We start from the raw sequence: 17,332 nt of genomic DNA on the forward strand, positions 1-17,332 counted from the left end.
CATTTAAGAGAACATACTCTCTACCAATAACTTCACATATTTCTGAGACATTTAATGATGGTTAAGCCCCTGACAAGAAGGCTTAGAAGCTACAATATGAATGTATTGAGGTGAAAAGAAACTGAAAAATACGAAGCATTCTCTAACGGTTTCAGTCTACCATAAACATTAGCACTGCTGAACAGGTATCACACAATGAACATGTACCGCAATGCTATTCAATGCTAAGACTTCAGACAAAAGCCAACTGTGTGTCCAGGTGGCCAAGAAGGCCAAAGGTATCCTAGCTTATACCAGCAAGGGCCAGCAATGATTGTCCCCCTGTACTGGGCACTGGTGAGGCTGCACCTTGAACACTGTGTCCAGCTGTGGGCCCTCAGCACGAGGACAGGTACTGTAGTTTGTCCAGAGAAGGGCAATGGAGCTGGGGAAGGGTCTGGAGCACAAGTTCTCTAAGGAGTGGCTGAGGGAGTTGGAGTTGTTTAGTCTGGAGAAAACAGGGGAACTTATCGCTCTCTAAAACTACCTGAAAGGATTTGTAGCCCCCAGAGGATCAGTCTCTTCTCCCAGGTAACAAGGAACAGGACAAGAGGAAATGGCCTCAAGCTGCACCAGGGGAGGTTTAGGTTGGACATCAGGAAGAATTTCTTCACTGAAAGGGTTGTTAAGCATTGGAATGGGCTGCCCAGGGAGTCACCATGGAGTCACCATCCCTGGAGGTATTCAAGAAACAACTGGACGTGATTCTTGGTGGTATTGTTTAGCTGACAGGGTGGTATTCAGTCAGAGGTTGGACCTGATGATCTTGGAGGTCTTTTCCAACCTTAATGATTCTATGAAAATACCGATTATAAAGAGAGAGTTTTGTCTATTAATGTTGGAGTCGGTCTGGAGTAATTCCTATGAGAGAAGTCTTGGCCATTATATGTCTGAGAACAAAGATGTTACAAGACTTGCTGACAACAGAAGAAATTTTTTTTTAAGGAATACAGAGACAGACAGCTGACTCGTTTACTGAACCAGTCGAGATTCCAGCATTGAGAAGATCTGTTCTACAAAATGCTGTCAGTGTAGTAAATAATAGGAAGATCTTCAGAAATTATCTTCGGGAATGAACCAAACTTCAGAATATTCTTTTAGAACAGAGAAATATGTAGGGAACTTTTGAGTCTATATTTAGGGCTGAGTGGCAAATCAGGAGAAAAAAAAATTCTGACTTTCTGTAGTTGATTTTCCACAGTATCATTAAAAGAACTTTGTGCAATTTCTTTTTATATAGCAGTAATATGTACAGCTTGTGAAATAAAAGGAGGTTCTCCACTGATTCAGGAAGGTCATTGTACCATTACTGAACAGTAAATACTAGGAGTCAACCACATAACATCAAATGTAGTCAAGAAGCAGGTAACATCATAGGAAATGAGGCTCTACAGAGAACAAACACAACCATCAACAATATCTCCCTAGTCTTTCAGAAACAGTCTTCCTGACCACCCATGATAATTCTGGGACTGGTTCTCTATATTTATTAGTTTTTCCGTGGGTTCCTAGTAGTAGATGGCTCTGATTATGGAAAAAGTTTTATCAACTTCTGTAGCAACTTGTGAACACCTTTTCTCTGTGACCCTTGACTGATATCAAATCCTATAAAATGCAATCAACTATAAAAAGAATTTCATTGTCATTGACAGTGCCTTAGCCTTCTTTAAAATGTAAAGTTTCAAAACCACTTTTTGTTTGTTTACACCTGGAATGGCTCACTCACTCATTGGGCATCAGTAACTTGGATAGCAAACAAATAAGCTCCTGTCCAGGAGACCTCACATATCACTGACATCTCCACCTTATGGTTTTCATCTGCACATCTAATCACACCACAGTACTCACATCTTATTTAAGCATTCGTGACACTTTCTCTGATCATCTCTAAGCTTCTTCAGGTCACTTGCCTTTCAAAGATGATGCATCAAAGTCACACGACTGATCACACTCTTCGTTGTGATCCACATGGTAAAAAAGCACCTATTAAGATTACCAGGAACTTAGGACTCACACACAGAATTTCAAAAAATCATTAGCTTTCTACTTGTACAATAACAACTTCCAAAGGGTCACAAAAGGCAGTATCTTCATATTCCTTTAATTCCCTTGCAGACAAAGGCTCTCAGATGTTGACAGAAAGTCTTTCACTCATCCCACATCCTCTTTTGCCAGAAGTATCATTCCCTAAGGATGAAAGCTGAAGAAACTGCTAGAGAAGAAATGAAGACTAACGTCTAACACTCAGTTCATAGCAAAGTGAAGAGAAACTTCAGGAACATTCAAGTGCTGCACTCTTTTTAATCCATAGGAAAGTGATCCTTGAGACTCCTGGAACATTATTTAAATGGGTACCAAATTGGTGTATAAACCTGGATACTTCATTCCAGACATTTTACTGGAAAAGTCTTTGGAAAGAGAGGCTTTAGGAAATGCTTATGTGTTACATGTTAATTATTAAGATTTCAGACATGAGTAATTGTATTGTCATGGCTGGGCTTCGCGAACGAAGATTAAGGAAGGCTCCAGAGCATATATACTGTATTCACAACGATGTTTGTCTGTTGGAAAAGCTACAAACCTTGTGATGACAGAATCTGAGGAACTCACTACTGTCAACAGATTTTAACAGATTGCAGGTACAATGTGTAAATGGAAGCGTCTCATTTTGGTTTAATTTAACATGATCCTATCTACCAATTTCACATAAATGGAATATTTTTGTGAAAGTGGGATCAGACAAGTTCACCCTGGAACTCTGGCTAATCAATCTTGGAATTGGTAATAATCACCATGGGAATTTGTGCCTCTAGCAGACTCAAAAAGGAAAAAACAGTCTCTTCAAAGGCGTGGTAGAGGTCTGCCCAGAGTATAATACATAGTCTGTATGATTTAAGTATATACTAGAAGAACAATTTCTCTGTAAGCATTGAGATAATACGGAAGAAATATTCCAAAATTAATTTGTTAAGAATAGGTATCATCAAATCCAAATAATTTTCCCATTAAGCAGTAGGTCTTGTGGCTTAAAGAAAACTGAGTGCTGTATCTGGACTTTAGCAAGGCATTTGGTATAGCTTTTCATAATAATTTCACTAAAAAACTGAGAAGTATAATCTAGACAAAAACTTGATGTTGCAGTATACCCTACTGTGAAACTTTTCCATACCCTGTCAATTGTTCTTAGTAAAAATGGATGAAGAGAGTATATGGGAACAAGTGCAGCTCTCCAGAGCACTGTCACAACAACAGTAGTTTAAAGTATTTAATTTTAACAACTTCTTATGCAACAGAATTAGAGAATATTTTATTAATCTGAAGATCATTATTACTTTTGTAGTCTTTGAGAGGCCCATCCTGCTTTTAAAAACAGAATCAGAAGGTTTTTTTTACTAATTTGAGTAACTTTTTGAAACAAAAGAGGTTCAGTGAGAAAAAGCACAAACTTCTTATTCATCTGTGAATTGTGAAAACATGAGAGGAAGACAGATAAGCTCTACAGAAAGGCAGTAGTATGTTTAAAACAACTTGCAATACAAATCTAAGCTATCAGAAAAGAGCAGCTATACTCTCATATACAACAGTAGTACCACACAAAGTTGCCTCCAGCACTTTTTGGACTACTCATCCTTCTAAGTCTTCAAATAGACTTGTATCTATAACTTGGGACAGTAAAACATCAAGACAAACTAGACTAATTAGAATTCAGTTAAAAACATCAAAGACAATTAGAAGCTCAGAAATGATGACTTAAGTAAAGGTAACAGAAAGAAACTGAGCTGTTCAATTCATAGATTAGATTAGTGCAAGACATGATAATGATGCTATGAAAAAAAGATGTGAATTGTTTTTCCTTGCCTATTGGAAAGAAGTCAAGAAGTGTTATGCCTAACTGCAACAAAATGATTCATGCTAAGCATTAAGAGAAAAGCTTTCTAGCATTAAGAATTCGAACAGCTTGCATGGCAAAACTGAGGAAACTCCACTACTGACATTTTAAAATATATGGAAGTTACTGGGAGCAATACTGGTACAGCTCAGCCAACATGCATGTAAGAAGATGGCAAGTCCTCAAGTCCTTTCCTGCAGGATTTTCTAAAATCCTAGAATCTTCCTCTGGAAACATTCCTAAGTTTTGCACTAGATATGAAGAAATTATTACTTATTTTGATTAACAGGCAACGTTGACATTCATTTACAAAGGGCATAACTTAATTAAAAATTCAAACTTAAAGGGCTGGCTTATGAGACAGATAAAGAACATGCATTTGGGAGGTTTTTAGGGACAGACTATATTTACTTTACAATAGTTTTCAGGGAAGAGTCTCACGAAAAACTCGGCTTTGGCTGTTCTAGCTTAGAATGGCTGTATTCAGAAGCCTCCTTGCATAAAAAAATTCAGACTTAAAGAAGGAAACAGGAATTAATGTTTACTTCAACTGTATCAGAAAAAAATCCTTGAACAAATTTCTTCTGCTTTTCTTTTGAAAGAGAGAGGGTAAGATCTCATTTTTCTTAACAAGTACCTTTGAGAGTACTGAAGTCTACACTACAGATTTGAGAAGATTCATAATTCTTCTTGTTACCACTACACATTCAGAAACCAAGTGTAGTGGAATCTCTCTGGAGCCTTATAAAGTCCTAAGAAAACAAAAGTAATCTTTCCAAATTATTTGGAAAGTAATCAAATGCCCATTAACAATTTCTGGAGGGAATACAATTAATTTCTGGGAAAAAGTACAAAATCTCATATTTGGGTTGTTGATAGTCCTTACAGATGTTTTCCTAGGTGTTTAGGAAACTGTATGGAAACAGGCTGGTAAATCATATGAACAATCCTCTTTGGAAAGCAATGGACTATAAACATTGTAGAAGGTTTTCATTACAGAGACCTTTAAAAGTTGTCTCAAAAAAAAAAAAAAATTAAAAAAGTAAACTAAAATCTGAGGTTCCAGAGAAGTAGGAAAGTGGAACAAATGGATAAAGGATTCTGATGAGTAATCAATCTTCAGTAATGGAATACATTGCATATTTTATGAGACCAACAAAAAGAAAACACTCCACAATAATTCCACATAAATTAATTAATAGAAATTATTTTTTTTAAAAAGTGGATGTAGCAACAGATGATAGTATGAAAGCAGAGCCATTAAGTATTTTGCATAGTTAAAAGCAAAAAATTTACATTAAAAATATGGAACAAAAACCAGCTAAGAACTACTAGATAAAAATTCAGCTGCTCTGGTACCTTTACCGGAGCAAAAGTGAAGCAAAGCGTTCTGTAACAGTGAAGTTTTACTCTGCTAAGTAAGTGAATAACCAACCAAAAAACAAATATAAGTCCTGCCATCTCCCAAATATTTGCCTAGGTTGCAAAAAAAGCTTCTTCTTCATTCATATTCTGTCAAACAGACAACTACATTAAGCGTGAAGGTAATTCAAGACTCTCTCCAAGTCTCCAGAAGTTCTTGCTACTTCCATGTCAAAAGTACAGAAATGCAGTCTGTACCCATATCTTCAGTAAATGTCTCAAGTTTCTATGTCACATAAGAAAGTTTAGATACTATAACATTATAACATCCTTCCTGAGATCTCTCTCTGATTATGACTGGTTATGCTTAGTGCCATTCTTTTTGTCCTCCCAGGCAGACCATTAAGTATTTTGCTTACATACAGGCAAATAAATCAAAAGGTTCCTCTTGCACTTTTTCCATCCCTCTAATGCTGAAACATTACAATCTGAACTGTACAATCAGATTGTCTGCAGAAATAATCTGAAAATGTATCCCTTCAAAACTGGGTTCTGAGACAGCCAATTGAAACAGCAGCAACTTTAATGCAAAAATAATTCAAGTATTATTCTGACTGGGTGGTAATCATATTCATCTGAGTGGAAGTAGCTTAGATTCACAACATTGTTTAACCCATAAGCTTGACACAGAGAGAAAAGTAACCGCATTTAGTCTTCGCCATTTACACAAGTCTTACAAAAAATCCTTTTGCACAAGACCTCCTGAAATACTCATGCTGCTGGCATCCTATACACATTCTTCTCACTTGACACTTGAGCCACAGGGTAATTCCGTTAAGAAGGCAACTCAGGAGATCTTTAGTTCATTCTTGTGCTCAAAGTACATTATGCTGGGCTTTATCCAATCTGATCCTTAAAACCTCCAAAGGTAGAAAATTCACAGATTCTCCGGGCAACCTTTTCTACTGCTTGACCGTCCTGGTAGTGAAAAAGCTTTTCCTAAGACCTAGTTAGATCTCCCATTTAAGTTTGAGTCTGTTGTATCTCGTCCTTCCTCCACACACTGAAAAACCTGACATAAGTATTCCTGAGAATCTCCTCACAGGCATGGGAAGGCTGTCCTAAGGTCCCCCCTGCCAAAGATGTCTATTATCCAGCTGCATAAAACCTTTGTCTTCTTTGTAATCTCCCTCATCCCCTGTTCTCCCTGTCGGGGTTAAAGAGAAGAAAGCATTGTTTCATCTTTCAACTACTGCCATGTAAACATAGAAGCACTGAAAAAGAAAATTAGCAAGAATACTTCCAAATCCCTACCTTGACAAGTGGATTTTGGCATAAAGAATAACTTTGAAGAGATTTTTTTCTCTTCCCCCTCAACTGACATACAGTTCATCCTACTCCTTCTCCACAGCTAAGGTTTTCAGGCTTCATTTATGCTATGTGTATGGAGTTCATTGAACTACTTTTATTTTCATGTTTTTAAAATTTCATGATTGTAATTCAAACAAGTGTTGCATATTAAAACACTTTTGAGCTGGTTAAGAGTTCAATACTCGTAATGCTGCCTTTAAAATATTTCTTATGCAGAGCAAGTGAAACCGTTCATATAAAGCATTTAATCCATCCTCATATTGGAAAGGATTTTAAATCCTTCTGTCCTCCGTGAATTTGAGCGTTAGTTGGAAGGATGATTAGTTAATTTTTAGACCATCAGAAATTTCTTCTGGCTCAGGGCCCAAAATAATTTTGCATTCAAAACACAATGACATAGTCTTTAGTATAATTTGAAAACAGAACTCAGGAGAAAAAACTAAATACCTCTTTACAATCTCTGTTCTTTGAAAATGGGAAAAAGAAATGGAGATATATAGGACTTCTAGACTACCTTTAAGGGTTCCATCACCTCCAGCTGGAGAGCAGACTGACTGTGGTGACCTCAAGGAAAAAGACGCAGCATTCCTTATTGAAGGATCGCCATCCTAAAGTGACAATGACAAAAAATTACCATTATGAACATGAACATCTGTTACAAACTGAAACTTACTTACATGTACTTTTGTCAGTACATGTACTGATAAAATGGATTGGACAAAACAGCATACAAGAAATATCAGCAAAATATTTCTTTACATTCAAATCTTTGAAATTTTGACTGATATCAGACTACTATAAAAGCAATACTCCATAGCACAATCAGCCTTAAAACGAATCTATAAACAGAATATGCACCCACAAATAAATCTTTGTACATGTCTTCTAACTAGATAAGCACTTTGGTTTACTTAAGATTCCATTTAGAACTTTTTGTTGCAAGCACTCATAGTAAAGAGCTGAAGAGCAGATACATGACCTCTGTACAATACCACTTGAAAGAAACTGAGTATAAAATGGAGATTTTTAAAACAAACTCATCACTTTTTCAGTTAACTTAGCCTTAAAACTTACCTAGAAAGCCATCTTACTTTTATGGTTCAACAAATTAGTATTAGACAAGCCTAGACAAAGTATTAATACCATACAAATTAATCTACATCCTCCAGCCTACAAACCTCAGGACTGAACAAAATCTCTAGCATTCCCACTGCAGCACCTGAAATAGTCTTGTATAAAACACAACTGGAGCAACTTTAGCTTGTTTTTGTCTGTCTTAAGAGTTAAATAGGAAATAACTCAATGGCAATACAAAGCACTTCCCCAACCTGCTCCAATTCAAGTAATAATTTCTGACAAACCCGTTCATAGTGTAATACTAACTGCAAAGTAATGATGTCCATGCTCTGCTTTTAGCAATGTAAACATGTCTTTTTTACCCCCACACCATTCTAAAATCAAATATGGACCTCACTATTCCAATTTCCATTCAGAATATTACATGGGTTTTTCCAAAGCTTTCACAGAGCTGGTCATGAGTATTCTCATTCTCAGTGCCCTAAATACATTTCAACTATAGAACAGTATTTCCCATTTTAAGCACTGGTTTTTACACATCATCTACAGGAATTTTTTGGGAAAGAACAAGCTAACAACCCCTAAATCTATTAATAGACTACTTCTATAATTATAAACAAATCACAAAAAGTGCATTCTTTCAAAGACTACAGTCATACAAAGGAAGAAAGTCTTCGAAGGAAGTTCCAATGTTATTCAATGTTTCCTAATTAAACTGGTTATTTCAGCAGCTAAGATACTAATGTGGCCCCTGTTGAGGTATCTGGATATAGGCAGTTTTTTCACATAACCTTTTCTCTTACAGATCTGAATTGTCTGTCTGATAAATACTTTTTATCCTTTTGACCAATGTCAACCCGATTAATAGAACGTTAGAAGGTTCAACTGCAATTACATTTTTATGTGTCTGAATGAAAAAAAACCAGCAGCCAGTAGTAAGTTAGAAAGCTAAATCGCTATTTCAAGGAGACAGAAGCCTGCAGAGATGAACAACTACACACTCCCTCAGATAATGGCCAAACAGCCAATGTCCATGTGGGCATTCATAGACTGGACCATGACCAGGGTATACCTTGTGAAGGTGTAGTTGACACTGCTCATGGAATAGGAAAGAGTTTGAAATTTATGGAATAAAAGGGATTACGCCTCAAAGAACATAAATCTGTGAGAAATCAGATTCCATCTGTTTCACCATCCATGGGCATTTAAAATTATATTAGAATTCTTTTTCTTTCCTATCACAGCACAGTAAACCTAAAACTTACAATGTGGCATTAATTACACTTATTTTTGCAACAGTGCTCACAAAAAGACTTGTTGCCTCATATGAGGAAATTCTCACAAGCAAAGAAATCTAATATTCAGATCCTGCACAATAAAATGAACTGCATATTAAATTTATATGATATTATTTTAAGTCAAACTGAATTAATATTCCATTGAGTTACTCACTTTTCTCCTACACTGAAATTATGGAACTGATTTCTTTTTTCAAACTGACTTTTCTTTGACTTGTAATAAATCTCAAAAAAACCCTCCAACATATTGAAAAATAAGCTTAGTAACTTCTTAGCAGGTATGTTTTATTAGGACAGGACAGGTTCTTTAACTATGATTGTCAAGGACACAGGCAAAAACAACTTTTACTAAATTAACTAAACAGATTAACTAAGTACATGACCTTTTGGGTACAGATGCCATTCCTACCATAGCTGACAAATTTTCAGAAATGTGCATTTACAGACTCCTAATTTGGAGCATCACCAAATGATGAATTATATTTTAGGAATGCTCTGAAGTTTATAAAAAAATTGTCCTTAAATTGAATGTATGTTTAGTGAGCCTTCAAGGGTACACTTACTAATTTTACAGACTCATACATTGAAAATACACAATGTTCTGTAACTATTAACTTTTTTAAAGCATCAAAGTACTAAAACAAATTAAAGTAATTAAAGCTTCTAGGTTTTATGATTCTTATAATCCTCATTCGCAAAGATCTTCTCCAAAGAAGAAAAGGCTGCAACATTATGATCCATCATCATCATCATCATCTTATTATTAATACATCAATGCAAAACTTTAATCCAAACTCTTCAAACTGTTTTCTGCATGATAGCTTCTAATATCAGTTTTTAAAGGTGTAATTACAAATAAAACACATGCAGCACATATGCACCACTATAAAAGTGCACAAAAGGATAAAAGTGCAAGTTTAAAATATTTACTACTCTTTATGTTTAGTATTTCTCTAATTAGAGCAATCAATGAGGGTATACTTTGTTTTCATAGTCTGACCATTTTGAAAGAGTTTCACATCTAAGTTTTCATGAATTAGGATGTGGTTGCACTGCTTGGACCACAAAATTAGGGATGAATATTTTTAAATATTTAGTTATAAAAATTATGAAATTAATCATCCTAATATGAAAGCTTTCCAAAAACACCTGTCTTAATTGTTAACTATGTTCTGTTAACTGTCTTAACAAAACCAAGATCTTTTGATAATGTCCCTTTAACACAGTTGGAGGGATATATGTACATTTAATGCCAAGAATAGCTTCCTACTTTGAAGAATTTGCTTTAATGAAGTAGGCAGAAAAACATCTGATGACTTGTGTTTATGAGAGATGCTTTCATTACAACACTCTCTTGTTTAGGATACTGCTTCTTAGCAAATATTTTTTAATCAACATAATTGTTACATTTAAGAGAAAAGCAAGATAAATAATAAAACTAATAACTCTTTTGGAGCTGTACACCAAAAAAAAGGGATAAGGATTTAAGGAGTCTGGTATTAATAGCACACTTTTTCTTCCACAAGCTAGTTTAGAAAGATAAGACACATGATCACAAAAAAAAAGGTCTGCTTCCTGCTTCTTGCCAGGCTTAGATAAAAAAAAAATTCGATGCTCTCCATTCATGATCTTTTAAGAGACCGTGTGCCAAACGTGCAAGGAAGAATCTCAACAAGCTTCATCCAAAGGATAAGATGCTTACGAAGAAGAAAATTAATCAGTAGTTCAAAAGAAAAAGTGTGAGAAAAATGTGGTCCTTTTTTCCTTTAGATTCAAAATTTCAGAAGAAATTTCTTCCACACAAAAGAAAGTCACTAAGAGAAAGCATCTTCCAAAGAAACCAGGTCATAAAAGCATGTAAGAGAACACTAAGAAAAAATCTCCATAGAATTCTTGCCCTTGACAACACTACTATATTATCCAACAGATTAGTCAAATTGACAGTTGCAGTGTTCTCTAGAAAGATAAATTACCTATACACCTATTTAGAACCTAGTATTGTTTGCCTTAAGATATTGCTACAGTATTTAGAGACACTCTAGCATATCTTTAAAATTAGATCACATATGAGATTATGCAAAGATTTTTTATTTCCTAATTTCATCAGAATAAATGTAACGAACAGTTTCAAAGGAAACAGAGATCCAGAAAAAATTAAATCTCACATATAAAAGTTGCATGGTTGAGTGTACACATCTGAAACTGAAATATATCTTCAGTGGTTTTACACATCAACAATGTCATAAAATATCTGACTTCTAAATCAGCTATACAGGTACTTGCTTTATCAAAGTAAATATTTGCTTTATCATAATAAACTGATTTAAGTAACATACATCACTACTTAGTCTGTGCACCATCTGTAGGTAGTCTTCATTTGAGCCATGTCTAGAATTATCAGCATGATGATTAGCTGAATTTCCAGACAACTGGCTCGAAACTTTATTTTCATGGAGATTCCTCATCCCAGCTGTGACAATGGGACTGGATACAGAAGCTAAAATACAAAAAAATGTAAGTAACTATACTGGCACATTCACACACCTGTTAACTCTTTAAAAGTTTCAGAGAAAACACCCTAACAGTGGATATTAATAAATTGGATGCAAGAGGTCTGGAATCTGAACAAGAATCCAACGTTTTAATTGAATCCTTTTGCCACAAATACCTTGACCAAAAATAGATATCTAAGATTGTTCAAGAGGATTTAAACTCTAAATTCCATATAGAGATTAGCCATGTTTCTCTCCACATCTATTCTAATTACAGTCAGGATCTTCCCTGCTGATTACAGAAAACTTTCTTTACTTCTATATAATTTGCATTCACTACCTTGTAACTTCCAAGGTATTCATGAGACATACAATATTACATATAGAACAGCTATATATATTCTAAGCCAAATGCTAAACTTAAAGAAAAAAATTATTTAAAAGAATCCAATGAGAATTCTACTTACCAACCAAAAAATGCCCTAGATACTTTAGCACTGTTCATGTGTTCAAGAGTGTTTTTAGAAAAGGGAAGAACAAAGAAATCTATTCGTTCTGAAGGTCATCTTTGCCAGTTACTGCATACCTTGAGCATAATTCTACCCAATTTAGAGTTAATCTGGTAGACACTAGAAAGGGTTGGTAAGGCTAAATAAGCTGCCAGCAAAACTTACATTACATTGGTAAAAGTGAGGTTTTCACTAGTACAGACAAGTGATGCTCACAACTAACAAATATAAGCTTTTGGTTCGTTTTCACTTCTTCTATTGTCATGTGTATATGACAACCATGCAAAATGCGTGTAAATAAGGGAGCATTGCAACATGAATATGTGTTTTAACTGTTCTTCTTCACTTTTATTTATTTGCTATTTAAACAAAGTATATACTACCGCTCTTATCAGCCAGGAAAGCAAAGCCTAAATATACCTGCCTCAAAGATTTGCATTAAGCATGTGACTCCTTCAAAGGAGTTAGAAAGCCATGAAATGTACTCATGAAAGCAAAGGTGACATGAGACAGGAGAATAAAACAAACATCAGAGACTTACCTTGCTGCATCTGAGGATGTGGTGTGTAACTTGGAGGGTGTGAATACGGCATGTATCCCGCAGGGCTTTGAGGAGCATATGGACTAGGCACTGGACTGTTCTGTTGTGCCAAAAATCTGTTACCAGAGCTTGTCTGTGGTGGCACAAACCGGCTAAAAATAAAACAAAATTTTATAAACCCAAGTTTTTAAAAGTTGGAAAAGCAAATTTAGACAAATTTATTTCTTTTGGAATATTACACATTCAGAACATTTCATAAAATTTCTTTAAGATAGAAAAACCTAACACAATGGAGAACCCCCTCCAAAAGCAGTATTTAAACTACTGATACCTTTTCAACCGCCATTATTGCTTAATAAGTCAGAATAGAATAAAAAGAATACACAAGACTTCCTCCTAAATGACACGAATATGTATTAAAATTAGATCTGCAATTTCCAAAAGTTAGGCCTAAGAAGTCTGAATGAAAGTGAAAGCAAAAGTTTTAAATCAACAATCAGATCACTAGGATTATTAAGGAGCCATCTACTCTAAATATCACTTTCCAGTAAAATGTCAAATAACTTCATTTAACAGAACTACACTGCCAAGAATCAAGACTGTGACAGGTAGGATCTGACCCAAAGTCTGCTGAATACAACTTTCTCTTCCACTGGCTTTATCTTAGACTCATTCTACAGATAGGAAGTCACAAAAATAACCTTGACTTGTGACAATAATACATGCACATTTTTACTTACATTCTTATATGAGCTTTTCAAAATAGAAATAACCAAATAAATATATCAGAAAGTACATTACACACTTTCACAACCCTCAGTTGCAGATAGCAACCCTGTGAAGGTAAGATTCCATAGAAAGAAACAGTAAAGTACTTAACACAAGGATTTTGCAAGGATTTCAAGAATACTTCGTACTACTTATTGCAATATTCCCAAATCAAAAAACCTTCTTCAATGTCCCTTTTAGATACAAAAGTTAAAAAGTGTACTGGTTGTTGTGAAGATACAGAACGTTTAATTTACCAAACAGTTACTTGAAGTGAAATCTAAAATCAGTTTATTTTAATAATGACATCTAATAGCTGAAAATGAAACTTGTTAAAGTCCAGTACCTGGGTTGAAACTACATGCAGAACTCTCTTCTCCTCTAGTCCAGAGTACTTTATTATATTAATAAAGGCCTAGATTATAGGTACATGATACTTGCTAACACTCAAAAACTTAAAATGGAACCAGAAATTTGACGAGGGTGCTGCTGAAAGACTGACTACCACCAGGTCTATCTTCCTCCAAGAGGCCTTTCATGTTAACTGTTATAGCAGCACCCTATGCTTTTACAAGTCTTCATTCCCACTATCCTGCTAAACTGGTACTGGAATGCTGGAACACATCAGCCTATTCTCTCCTATCCTCCTGCCACCAGCCTCAGCCTCTGACATGGGCAGAAAACAACCAGAGGGTGGCAGGAGGCAGAGGGACTTCTTAGGCCAGAAAGAAACTTTGCCAAAACTACAGGATGGAGAGAGAAAGAAGAATCATGACGAATCCTTAGAATACAAGGATTAATTCACTGACAGAAAAATGTTTCTTTGCCATCTGAAGAAACCCTGCTGTAAGACAAATGCAAAGATTACCTTCAGCTCACATTTTTGCAACAAGAATTGACTGTCAGTGTAGGACGACTTTGAAGGTCATTGACCCTCCCACCCCACATAAAAGCAAGGATTACCTGGAAGGGCTATGTGAGATAGTGGTTTGTTGATAATTGGAAGATGCAGGACTACCACGCATGGAATTCTGAGACATATTAAACTGCGACATCATCATCCCTATTAAAGAGAAGACAGCAGCATTACTTTACACACATTTCCTTTTCAATCAGTGAGGTCTCTAATTTCAGAAACTATTACATTCAATGAGATGATAACCTTTAATGAGATTATAAATTTTACAGACATTAAGATCATCTACCCACAACTGTTAGAAAATATTAGAAATTACATGTACGATGTCCATTTTACATCATGACATAAAAAAGTGTTTCCTAAAGCTGTGTTATAAAACATTAACAGTAGCTCCTTCTACTATTCCTTAGAGTTTTCCAAGCTGAAACGTACTAGTAAATAGAAACATTTTAAAACAGGACATATATTCTGCACCGCAGGATGTCATGTATGGTACACACTGGAAGATTCACAAGACAGAAGAACACCTTATCTTCAATTATTGGAGCAAGTATAGCAATCAATCATCCTAGGTTGAGTGCTGCAAGATATTCTCACTGCTCCTGTAATGTCTAGTGGTCTCTTTCTACCAGAAGAAAAAAGCTTTCTATTCCACCTCCACTACACTTGTAAGAAATGCTATCAAAGAAGGTGCTGAAATATTTCAATTGCAAAGCAGAATCAACATCCCAACTGGAAACTCCCACGGTCTGTAAATACTCACAGTCATGCTTTGGAAGCTCAGGTGTTGAACCAGCTGGCAAACCACATGTACCAATGCTCTTGAAACAATTTAAGAGGCATTTGGACTACGCCCTTAATTTGCTTGAACTTTTAGTCAGCCTTGAAGTGGTCAGGCAGCTGGATTAGATGATCATAGTAGGTCCCTTTCAACTGAAATACTCTATTCTATTCTGTTCTGATTCACGTCATTACTAAGGAGAATTTAAGGAATCTTTTTTTTCCTCTCTTTGATACAGGTATAAAGAATACTCTAACAACTACACGATACTTAAAGTGATAGTGAAACACAAAAACTAAATTAATTTTAAATTATTTTAGTGACAGAATTTAATGTCTTGCAGCTAAAAAAGTGTCAGAATTCACAAGCAAACAGCAGCAAGTGATCTGCAGCCATAGGTAAAAGCTCTTTAGCAGTACAGGTATTTTAAACCAAAGGTTAGACAGAAGACTGACAAAGTCCCCAGTCCAGAGGTTATCAATTCCACAGTTGGTATTACTGATTTCAATGATTGCAATATTTACACAAGTAAAACTAATTTCAGAAACCTTCCCTATTACCCTCTTTTCTCCTCCACTTTCCCCAGCAGAGATGTGATAATCCCACAGAAAAGAAGCCAAAGTGCTGCATACCAAGTGCTCAAGCCCAGTAAAACTAGCCCTGAACAGGAGTGAAACATACTGTGCTTAAAAAAGTTAAGATACTTCTCTACTTCAATACACAGTACATTTCATTTTCCTGAGTAACAGATGGGGACTTCTGAAGTCCTACAAAATTTGCTTAACTGGATACTGGTTACCTCGCATAGGGGCAAGTGAAGATGAAACTCCATTCCTAACAGAAAGCTGACAGAGTATCCATATGAGCAGGAACTATACAGACAAAGTTTCAATTTTGTGCTTAAAGCACAGAGTGTTCTTTTTAAATGCTTTAAAAATATATCTATTTATGTTCTGCTTCCTAAACTTAAAACAGCTTGAAATTAGTCTGAAATTAATCACTAGCACTATAATATCTTCTTGCACATTTTTCACATTGTTGATATATCACTAAGCAGCAGATTTATGGCTCCACTGTGCATTTCTGCACTTGAAATATTTAAGACCTTCCTTAAATGCAACCTTAATTCTGCATGTTGGTAATATTCAGGTTTGAGAAAACATCATCCTATCAGAAACATTACTAGAATGAAATTCCTTACATATACTCCCAGTTCTACCACAATTTTTTTTCTTGGAAAAAAGTGATATGTAAAAATCCATTGTAGCATTTTTACCAATATGACAAAGAATGTACTTCATAAAAACACAGCTTAAGGTCACATAAAAATTCTTGTACAACTAAATTGTATTACAGCGTCATGCACATTTAAGCTGGGACAGCTCACCAAGAGATGATTTTTCAGTCAAATATTCACTCTTATTGAAAGTGTATGTGAGCAAAGTTTTTTCCTTTCACAGGACAAGTTCATTTGAATTCTTGTACAAAAAAAAATTATTGAAGTCATTGTTTACGGAAAGATGCATAAGATTTTATTCTCCCCAAATTCACAAGTTCTGATAAATAGCTTGAAGAGAATATTCAGTCCTTTCTGAACCTTACATGATGCTATAAATACTGTTACTGCAATAAGCTATTTTAGCTGATCTTCCAACACATCTGCTGAAAGACAAAGCCAAACTGTTGAGAGGTAAAAGAGAAAAAAGTAATATGAAAACTGAAATTAAACGGTATCCCAATTTTAAATAAATAATTACAAATAAATCCACTTCGCTCAAATCTATAAGATGAAAGACAGAAGTTGCAAGAAGGCAACCAGAATGTCATCTGATGAAAAAGGGTTAAAATAAAATTAACATTTTGCTCTTGTACAAAGTTAGGCCTGACAACGAATGGTGATGTGACTCAGTATGTTCAGACAACCTGGCAATAAAACATGGTCTCAAAAATCTCAGCTGTATGAAGACTGTTTTGACAATGGGATTATTATCAAAAGACAGGGAATAAGCATTCCAATACTGCTGTTGTGTTACCTGAAACTAAATATGCCAGCGATGGGGAGGAAGGGGAAGCGAAGGGTGTCTGCTTAGGACACTTCCTTCTTACACTATTTGATCATAACTAAAAACAATTCTTGTTCTAAACTTGCTCTCTCCCTCATGTTCGCTATCCAGCAGTATATCTCACTACAGCTCAGAAGAGAATTAGCTGTCAAACAATAAAATCTGTAGAGCATCACAAACCACTAAGATGAGGAATGGCAGGGAGGAGCTGTTAAGTATGGCT

General features: G+C 35.4%; 1 protein-coding gene across 4 annotated transcripts in view; it reads right to left on the reverse strand.

The window, feature by feature from the left end:
- The window catches only part of NIPBL (NIPBL cohesin loading factor), a 162,017-nt gene that overhangs the window by 72,459 nt on the left and 72,226 nt on the right, over positions 1-17,332 (reverse strand). For all 4 annotated transcript variants that reach the window (XM_027734109.2, XM_027734110.2, XM_027734112.2 and 1 more), the window contains 4 exons: positions 14,310-14,409; positions 12,579-12,730; positions 11,373-11,533; positions 7,176-7,269 (listed from right to left, as the gene is read on the reverse strand). In XM_027734109.2, coding sequence (XP_027589910.1) covers positions 7,176-7,269; positions 11,373-11,533; positions 12,579-12,730; positions 14,310-14,409 — 507 coding nt within the window. The remainder of the gene's footprint in view (positions 1-7,175; positions 7,270-11,372; positions 11,534-12,578; positions 12,731-14,309; positions 14,410-17,332) is intronic.

This window comes from Pipra filicauda, unplaced genomic scaffold, assembly GCF_003945595.2.
Source record: "Pipra filicauda isolate LSUMZ 115617 unplaced genomic scaffold, ASM394559v2 scaffold426_size588282_pilon, whole genome shotgun sequence".
Lineage (NCBI taxonomy): Eukaryota > Metazoa > Chordata > Aves > Passeriformes > Pipridae > Pipra > Pipra filicauda.